The 9,462-nt window shown below is 36.8% G+C and overlaps 2 protein-coding genes and 1 pseudogene across 4 annotated transcripts; 1 reads left to right on the forward strand and 2 right to left on the reverse strand.

Moving 5' to 3' along the window:
- Positions 1-424: 424 nt before the first annotated feature.
- Positions 425-2,117, reverse strand: LOC120172714 (annotated as a pseudogene).
- A 1,529-nt stretch (positions 2,118-3,646) lies between these two features.
- Positions 3,647-5,620, forward strand: LOC120172652 (uncharacterized protein At2g39920-like). 3 transcript variants are annotated; one of them, XM_039180063.1, is made up of 4 exons: positions 3,647-3,876; positions 4,412-4,544; positions 4,632-5,256; positions 5,330-5,620. In XM_039180063.1, exons 2-4 carry the CDS (start codon positions 4,475-4,477, stop codon positions 5,532-5,534), a joined length of 900 nt encoding a protein of 299 aa, XP_039035994.1. In that variant the 5' UTR covers positions 3,647-3,876; positions 4,412-4,474; the 3' UTR covers positions 5,535-5,620. The 3 variants fall into 3 exon arrangements, with proteins under 3 accessions (XP_039035994.1, XP_039035998.1, XP_039035995.1); XM_039180067.1 differs by having other exon boundaries at positions 3,875-3,905; XM_039180064.1 differs by lacking the exon at positions 3,647-3,876 and adding an exon at positions 3,896-3,970.
- A 276-nt stretch (positions 5,621-5,896) lies between these two features.
- LOC120172730 (glucan endo-1,3-beta-glucosidase 12-like) lies at positions 5,897-7,663 on the reverse strand. The gene is made up of 2 exons (XM_039180128.1): positions 7,603-7,663; positions 5,897-6,895 (listed from the first exon to the last, which is right to left on the reverse strand). The coding sequence occupies exons 1-2, from the start codon at positions 7,661-7,663 to the stop codon at positions 5,904-5,906; spliced, it is 1,053 nt and encodes a 350-aa protein (XP_039036059.1). The 3' UTR covers positions 5,897-5,903.
- Between the last annotated feature and the right edge of the window lie 1,799 nt (positions 7,664-9,462).

Genomic DNA, 9,462 nt, shown 5'->3' on the forward strand with positions numbered 1-9,462 from the left:
ATTAATCGTCTCTTATTTATACGTGCACCGTCATATCAATAATGCGAACTAAATGCTAGCATCGTGGATCTTCATATTAATATAACTAACTGTCACGTCAATAATGTAATGATAAATTACAGTTTTCATCGATAAAAGGACAACATTAGTGCTATTCACAATTGATGAATTTTTCGTCGAGAAATAATATTGATAATTTAAATTGAGTTTGAGGACTAAAATACCTTTACGCCTATAATTTAGGATGAAAACCAAAGGATATGGGAGAAGCATGGGATATACCTGGTTAACATCAGGCATCATTCCACCGGTGTACCTCAGTGTGTATTTCGCTCTCACATAAGGGTAAAAGTTGGTAAATTAAGTACATATTATTCGAATTTGGATGTGAGTGTCAAATACGAATATGCATGTTTAAATATGTATTGAACACTAATGTTACGTATATGTACTTTAAAAAAAAGGAGGAATCGGAACAAAATCGGTCGATAAAAGAAATCGAAAAAGTTGTGTATGAACCTGATCATATTCAGGGTTGACAAATGTGGCTCTCAAGTTTCCAGGGGTGAACATTTTCCCTTCACCAATCTCAGAGGTGTCCTTCACATGCTGCCATTTTCCTGATGAAATGCACCACTGAAGAACATCAATTTTCATGAATGCAAAATTTGATTGATAAAATGTTGTTTGCAACTTCTAAATACCTTCATCAAGGAGGAGAAATTCATGGGTTCCTGGGACATCCTTAAGTGCGAGAACGTATGTCGTCCGAGGACCAAAAATTCCCATCACAGCGGCAACTTGGTCTCGTCCCGTTATACCTGTTAACTTATCACCCGGCCAGACCCCAAAGATGGTGCCTACGGTGAAATTCGTATCGACAATGCTAGAACCATCGAGCAGATCGAAAGCCACACTGAATCCGCTTGTTACATGTAGTGATCAATTATATCTACGCACATTTCAGGTTTACTTGAACCATAAGAAAACGAGAAAGAAAAAATTGCAGACCTTCAGCAGGGCCTCCCCCGTGTCTTGGAGCTCGGGAACTTCTTCGGACACGCATATTTGCTGAAGTGAGAGTACGTCAAGGCTTATAAGTTACCGATTGTAACCGAGAAACTGTTAATTTCTAGAGAATTTCATCGAAAACTTGGATGAAAAGATATCTTTTTCGAACCTCGAAAAGAAGCTTGTTGGCGAGCATATCAACAGCAAGCTGTTTCATCCCCAAAGGAATTGACACAAGCAGTGCCTCCACATGAAGCTGTCCTCAATTTGAAAGCAATCGTTCTCAATGCTTCTCCCATTCACATCATCAAACTAATCAATCCCTTATCCGATGTCGATTTCGAAAGAAACTCTTCCTAGTACAAGACCGTGTGTTAAAAACCGTTCGAAATCGAAACCGAACCCCGATACATAAAAAGACACAGACCAATTAGTAAACTCACCAGACTGTCTCCAATCTCACATTTTGTCACAAGGAAGTGCTCTTTGCCTTTGGAACCTCCAGTGATGACCTTGGCACAACAACCCTCAGCGACTCTCCGAATAGCGAGCTCGATTTAAGGCTCTGCAACACAGATATATCATGGTGAATGCAAGCTATATACATACATTTGTATGTATGTATGTATGTATGTATGTATGTATGTATGTATGTATGTATGTATGTATGTATGTATGTATGTATGTATGTATGTATGTATGTATGTATGTATGTATGTATGTATGTATGTATGTATGCATGCTTGCAGATATGTATATGATTATGTACTCTTGAGGTGAAAGAGGGAGATATTGATGGAGGGGAGACTAATGCAGTGGAATGCTTGGAGGAAACGGGAGGAAGAACAATCCCATGAGCATAGCACGTGATGCTAATCTCCATTGTTGTCTCTTGGAGTTCTTCAAAGAGAAGAAAGAAGCTTTTGATTATCAATCTTTCAGAATGCTTCGAGGGAGTTTGAGTAAGGGGGATAGCAGATAAGCAGCTAACGATGTCTCGACACGTGGCGGAGGAGAGGGTTAGGCTATGGTGAAATTAGCATCTCTCATTTAATGTGTGGCTAAGCTCCAATATTTGCACAGAGAAGTGATAGAGAGAAGGCTTTTGCAACTTCGGAACAGGGACGAATAAAATTCCATTTGATTTAAAAAGTTAGATTTTTTTTATTTATTCAAATTAATTTAAATTAATATGTAAATTTTTAAGTTCAAGTAAGTCTGTAATTTATCAAATCGAAAATCGAAAAATAAACTTTATTGTTTTGCAATTTAGTCAATTTTTTATTTCTTTAATCCGTCCTTTATTTTAAGTCCATTGTTTATTTAAATTACGTATTTCTAAACCATTTTAGAATATATAGCTTTAGTTTCTAGTTTTAAAATCAATTTTTTTCTTTATATAATTTAATCCTTTAAATTTGCATGATTTTCTCATTTCTTCAATTGCTCTTTCTTTTTGTTTTAAGTCCATTTTTTTTTATAAAATTTGAATCATATACTCCACTATCACTATAGAATATTTATTTAACTTCAATTCTTATTTTTTACATCAAATTTATTATTTTTGCAATTTAGTATCTTGACTTTATACTTACTCAATTTGATCATTTGGCTGTATTTTTTATAAACTCTTTCTTTCCATCAATTCATTGACTCATTTATATTCTACTTACACATGTGAAGAAGAAAATGAAAAATATCTACTTACACATGTGAAAAAGAAAATGAAAAATATCTATGTATAACTTATATTATTATGAAATTCGTTTAAATTAGAATCAATTTGTATCATAGCATTATAAATAATTATAATTAAATATTGAAGAGACACTCGAATAACTTGATTTGAATTTCATAAACTTAATTTTTAAAAAAACTAAATAAAATTTAAATTATAAAATAAAATTTGTCAACTCAATTTGATTGAATATTCACCCCTAATTATTAAACTAGAATCAAATTCTAAAATTTAAAGAATGCATTTAAAAAAAGTTCAAATTGCAGTATATGTATTAGACAACATATGTAAAGACTAATGGTATAATTTGATCTTAATTTTATCATTTTTATTTTAATTTTGAAACTAAAATTTGAAGTTTATATATATATATAATTTGAGCCTGGGTCATAAATTTCAACAAAAACAAAAAACTGAAACCCAAAATGTATGATTGGGATTTAGGATTACGGTTTATCTATAAAACTCAAACCCAACATGGCTTGGAATTTCTTATAGAAGTAGTCTTTTTGAAGTTCACACCCCATTTTTGTGCTAGATCAGAAATTGAATTACAAACATGTAGTTGGTGATATTATATTTTTATTTAAGGTTTGAAATTTAAATTTTATATTTTTTAATTATAAAAAATATTATAAAATTATATTTTTTTCAAAATATTTCTTAATTATTAACGGAATGATAATAGAAAAACAAATCTGATATTAGAAAAGATAGAATAATTTAAGCTAGGAAACAGCATCAATAAAGTCGACATCTCGTCTTCCCGACATTATTGGTGCGCGGTGGATCCATATAGTGCATGATTGAAGTGGTGGACCCCACGAAAATGGAGAGATTTTGGATATGGAAAACATAAAGATGTTTTAGTTCCTTAAGCAAACCAACCATAGTCGTAGGAACTAATAATCTCCATGCTGTCAACTACCCTTCGATCTGGGAAATAACTCAGACAAATGTCACATGTTTAAGTCATCATCGTCCCTGTCAAAACCCCATTGGCTAGCATTAAACAAAAAGGAGGTCTCACCACGAGAAAGACAGTTCTTCAAATCACCTGTGACTGAGCTTCGATGTTTTTTGATTTTTCATACACTGTTCCCCATTTCTTCAGTTGCGTTTCCCAGGTTCTGTCTCTCATCTCCTTTGTTTCAAGGTTTTGTTTATGATATCTTATAAGAAGAACACCAGCTTGCGTTCTGCTTTGTTCTGCGTTTCATGGTGCTTTTCTATGTTGTTTTATTCTTAAATTGATGTGCTGAGCAGTGAGTTGTTTCTGGGTTGATTTTAGATTGGCCTAAACTAATGTTGTTGGGGTCAGATTCGGATTCTGAAAATTTCAAGTTATTTCTCTGGAATCTGGATCATTTCAGATTTTAAGTCATCTTGAGTTGTATGTTGCTTTAAATCCAGTGCAAGTGCTGAACATGAATATGTATCCGATATGGATAGGACCTCTGGAGGCTATATCTCTATAATCAAGGATCGTACACGGATAATTCATGAAAAATTATACAGTCCGTTCAATATATGCCTAGTCATCTTGAGCTTACCTTTTATGATTAGATCGAGTCGGTTTAGATTTAGATTCAGGTTAACCTGATAGGGTTTTCCAGTTCATGTCAATATCGAGAGATCTTTGTATTCATATTGCTTTTGCAGGTGACCCTTCTACGAAATCAGGAGCTATTTGCAGCCCTGCAATCAAGCTAGATTGAATCAACAATGTCTGCTTATGGACATCAAATGGAGCGAGAGTTCTCCGGCCAGAGCCTCTTAAGTTCGGGTGACAGTGGTACGCTTTTAAGTATCCACTATGCCCGGACTGAATTTGTTGCCCGATATATAAGCATATTAATCTTTGCTCATGCTCGTAAATTAGGAACGGAGATCGGAAGCCGTTACAACATTGAGTCAGGATTCTACATGACATCTTATGCTGCAACAATCTTCATTGCTGGTCTTCTAGTCACTGGGGTTCTATTAGTAACAATGGTGGTTTCATTAGCAGTAATGTTGCAATCATGTGAGAGTCGGAGCAAGGGGATGGTCAAGATCGAGAAAGAACGCGACAGTCACCGTTACTGCCAGATTCTCACTCTGCACGGGGAACTCAATGGGTTTAAACCTGATGAAGTTCCTCCCTTCTGCAGGAGTCTCGCCATTAGACATATCAAAGCAGGAGGGTACGCAAGAGACTTGGACTTCGCAATGCGGATGATCGATAGCTTTTTCGATTCCATTTTGCCATTGAACAATAGTGTGGATGCGGTGTTAATGGACATTGATGACATTCTTGTTTTGGATCCTCAGTCGAACAAACCAAGCTGCGGCATCGAAGGAGCAATGTACCTAAAGCAACGACGGACACTCAAATTGTATATGAAACTGCATTCGAGAGGATGGTCTTTGATTCTGTTATCAAGGAAGCCTGAGAGACAACGAAATTTTACCATTGAGAACCTTAATTCTATAGGATATAGAAATTGGTCTTCTTTGATTATGAGGTACGTATTGTTATTTCTAGGTTTGCATATGTTCAATGTAGCTGATTAAAATTTTCCGGGAAATTTTTTTCAGGTCGAATCAAGAAACCGAAACGAACACAAGCGAGTATTTCTCTAGACGAAGAAAAGCATTGAAGGAAGAAGGGAAAGAAATAATCAGTGTAATTAGCAGTCAAATGGATGCTTTAACATGCTGGTCTCTGGGAATTCGTGTGTTTAAGCTTCCAAAGGTACCACAGTTTGATAATCACCTTGAAAACTGCAGATTTTCGCGGTAGATTATGTGTTCTTTTTCTTTGTATAGTGATATTCGTATGCAAATATGATGAGTTTCGACAAAATTTGATATTCATATTTCGAATTAGAACAACTATGTTCGGATCGACTCAGCCATGGACATGCTATAATGCTATAGATCATTAACTAGCTTTGTCGCCTCAAAAGAGCTAAACTTAAAACTCAGCCACCATTAATGGCAACTCGGTTTCGATTAACAAAACAAGCAAAGCTGAAACGAATTGAAATAGTGAATGATGAAACGAATTGAAACAGTGAAATGAAGGAGAAAACCATATGAACATCAACATCTCTTCTATAATAGAATCACAGCTAAAGTATTGAAGAATCTTCAATTGCCACTCCTAATTTCAGAAAAAAGAGAAAAATGTGATGAACACCAAGAAAATCGCCATTAACCCATAATTTTTGGCTCCATCATACATCTCCAGATTGTATTTTCGAGTCGTATTTTCAGATAAAATGCCCAATTTTCTCGCTCTTTGCTTATCACCACTGGCATTTTCATGATCCATCAGCTCATAAACATAAACCTCAGCTACCCCATCTTTCTTCAATGGTGTACCGACCCCTGACTTCAAATGCCTCACCAACTCTCTCAAATACATCTCCGCGTACGCCTCGTTCGCCTCGACTTCTCCGGCTTCGCCTCCGCCGCTCGGCCATCCGGTTTCCACCACAACTACCGGTATATTCTCATACCCCATCACGGCCATCGACGTCAAGACCGCGTCCGTCATCATGTCGAACAGGTTGAAATATCTCACTCCGGTGACCAAATCGTCCCGGAAATTGAAAGGATAGTCTTGGAACAAAGCGAACCCGACGGGGATTTCGCTGTCGAGACGATAAAGATTATAAGGGTAAAGGTTGATTAAGAAAGACGAGTTCGTTTCTTCCAAGAATTGGAGCAAGGGTTTCACGATCAGATCTCCGGCGGGCTGTTGGAACTCAGCGGAGTACGGTGGGAAGGCGGTGGTGATGGTGGAGAAGAACGAGAATGTGGTGGAGACGGAGATTTTTTTTATGCCCAGCTCGTGGAGTGCTAAGTGGAGGTTCCTGATTGCCGGAAGCAAGCAAGGGGTGAAGTCTTTTTCTGAGGCGGAATCGGGGACGACGTTTCCGACAGAGACGAGGGTGATTTTCAAACGAGGGTAGAAAGGGAGGATGTGGTTATAGAGCCAGACGAGGGTGAGAGAACAGTTGGTGGCGATGTCGGGGAGGAGAGGATTTGGGATGGAGAGGAAAAGGGAAGTGTTGGTGGACGCGAAGGCTTTGATGAGTGATGGGTTGGCGTCTGGGAGGCAAACGGCGGGGATTTTGAGGGATGTGATGTTGGAAACTTAGTTATTTCCCATACGAATGTAGTTTCAAAATTAATCTGAAATGTCAAGATCAAAAACACCAAATATTACACAGCGGATAAACCCGTCAAACTATTGAATATTGAAACACAATGAAAAAATCGAATAAAGAACAATAAAGGAGAGAACATACCAAATTTACGAGGTTCGATGAAAATATCATTTACTCATCGGACATCACACCGGATGATAACTTCACTATTAACAAATATTACAACAAATGAAATTCTTTAGAATTCCCAAAGTGAGAGAATAAAGAAAATAAATTGAATAGAGAACTTGTTTTTGGATGATTTCTAATGGAAATACTTAGGCCTATTTACAGTTAAGTTTTAAGGACTAAACTTATAAATTATCTAATATTTTAGGGACCAGAGATGAAATTACCATGTGCACAAGTTGGCCACTTGCACAACTTGTCAACTTGCCCCAACTTGGCCACTTGCAAGCCACTTGCAAGCCTTCAACTTGCCAACTTACAAGCCTTCAAGCCATACATAACAAATCTCCACCTTGGCTTGAAATTACCAAGCCTACTCAACTTCTGCAATTCCCTAAATTTGATGAAGTTATTTTAATGTAATGCCTCTAATTGCGCTCACAAACGCCACACACCCGAAGGTGCTCAAACTTTCAAGATGTTAATCAAGTTCAAACAATTATTGAACTTGATTATTGTTATCACCTTGGTCATCATATCTACATGATTTTCTGCTGTCATAATTTTCTGAAGTAGAATATTTCATTCTTCAAAGATCTCACGCATAAAGTGATACTTCACGTTGATATACTTAGTCCTTGAATGGTACACTTGATTTTTCGCTAAGTGAATAACGCTCTGACTGTCACAATAGAGACTAATGTGACTTTGAACAACTCCTAAGTCTTCCATCAACTTGTTAAGCCAAATTGCTTCCTTCACAGCCTCTGAAATTGCCATGTATTCTGCCTCAGTAGTAGACAAAGCCACCGTAGATTGCAAAATAGACTTCCAACTTACTGGGGCTTTAGCAAGAGTAAACAAATACCCAGTAGTTGATCGACGCTTATCCAAGTCACCAGCATAGTCAAAATCAACATATCCAACCACACACTGACCAAGTGCTTCATCTTGTTCAAAAACTAAACCAACATCCACGGTTTGTTGGAGATACCGTAGAATCCATTTCACAACTTGCCAATGTTCTATTCCAAGATCATGCATGTACCTGCTCACAACTCCAATTGCTTGTGAAATGTCAGGACGCGTACACACCATTGCATACATCAAGCTCCCAACTGCATTAGCATACGAAACTTTTGTCATATTCTCTCGTTCTTCATTAGTTTTAGGAGATAATTGAGAACTAAGTTTCAAATGAGAAGCCAGTATGATACTTACATGTTTGGCATTTTCATTCATGCCAAAACATTGTAATACCTTTCTCAGATATTGCTTCTATGTTAAATAAAGCTTTTTTCTCTATTTATCTCTGCTTATCTCCATACCAAGAATCTTCTTGGCCTCAACTAAATCTTTCATCTCAAACTCTTGATTCAACTAAGCCTTTAGTTTGTTTATCTCCTTTTGACTCTTCGAAGCGATCAACTTATCATAAACGTATAAGAGAAGATAAATGAATATCCATCTTTGAGCTTTTGCAAATACACACAATGATCATATTTGCTTCTAGTGTACTTTTGCCTCCTCATAAAGCTATCAAATCGCTTGTACCACTGCCTCAGAGATTGCTTCAATCCATATAGCGATTTGTTCATCTTACAAACCCATTTCTCACAACCAACATCTTTGTATCCTTCTCGCTGAGTCATATAAATATCCTCTTCTAAGTCACTGTGCAAAAAAGTCATCTTTACATCAAGTTGATCTATCTCCAAATTCAACTGTGATACCAAGACCAATAATATTCTAATGGAGGAATATTTCACAACAGGGGAAAATACTTTATTGTAGTCGATTCCCTCCTTTTGAGTGTAGCCTTTAGCTACCAACCTTGCCTTGTAGTGAACATCTTTCTTGCTATGAGATCAATCTTTCTTTGCAAATACCCACTCGTATCCAATTGCTCTTTTACCTTTCGGTAATTATGCCAGTTTCCAAGTGTTGTTCTTTCGGAGAGATTGCATTTCTTCATTCATGACACTTTTCCGCTTATCACTTTCCAAGTTTTGTATTGCTTCTTGGTAAGTGATAGGGATATCATCATTAATAAATGGAAGAGCATAGGCCACCATATCAGCAAATCGAGCAGGTTTACGAATTTCTCTCCTTGGATTAATAACTGCAAGTGGTTCTAGTGTCTCTAATGGTTCTTGGGTTTGAACCTCTTAATTTTCTGATTCTTCTATTGGAGTTGAAGAATCAACTATATCAACTTCTGGGATCATCGTCTGTTGAAACTTTACCTATTTTGGAGTATGCTCCACCTGTTACGAAGTACTACTTATCTGGATAACTTCATTTGTTACCTTCTTTAGGTAGCATCTCTGCTATAAATTATCTTCTTGGTGTCTAAACACCAAAAGCGGAATCCCTTTTCTCCAT

Source organism: Hibiscus syriacus, unplaced genomic scaffold (assembly GCF_006381635.1).
Source record: "Hibiscus syriacus cultivar Baekdansim isolate YM2019G1 unplaced genomic scaffold, ASM638163v2 tig00111877_pilon, whole genome shotgun sequence".
Lineage (NCBI taxonomy): Eukaryota > Viridiplantae > Streptophyta > Magnoliopsida > Malvales > Malvaceae > Hibiscus > Hibiscus syriacus.

Bases quoted from the DNA above. Each gene is read 5' to 3' on its own strand.
- LOC120172652 (XM_039180063.1), top strand. From the start codon at position 4,475: ATGTCTGCTTATGGACATCAAATGGAGCGAGAGTTCTCCGGCCAGAGC. The intron at 4,545-4,631 runs GTACGCTTTTAA...CTCGTAAATTAG, and splicing joins CTTAAGTTCGGGTGACAGTG to GAACGGAGATCGGAAGCCGT. The intron at 5,257-5,329 runs GTACGTATTGTT...AATTTTTTTCAG, and splicing joins TGGTCTTCTTTGATTATGAG to GTCGAATCAAGAAACCGAAA.
- LOC120172730 (XM_039180128.1), bottom strand. From the start codon at position 7,663: ATGAAATATTCTACTTCAGAAAATTATGACAGCAGAAAATCATGTAGA. The intron at 6,896-7,602 runs GTGATAACAATA...GAAATAACTAAG, and splicing joins ATGTAGATATGATGACCAAG to TTTCCAACATCACATCCCTC.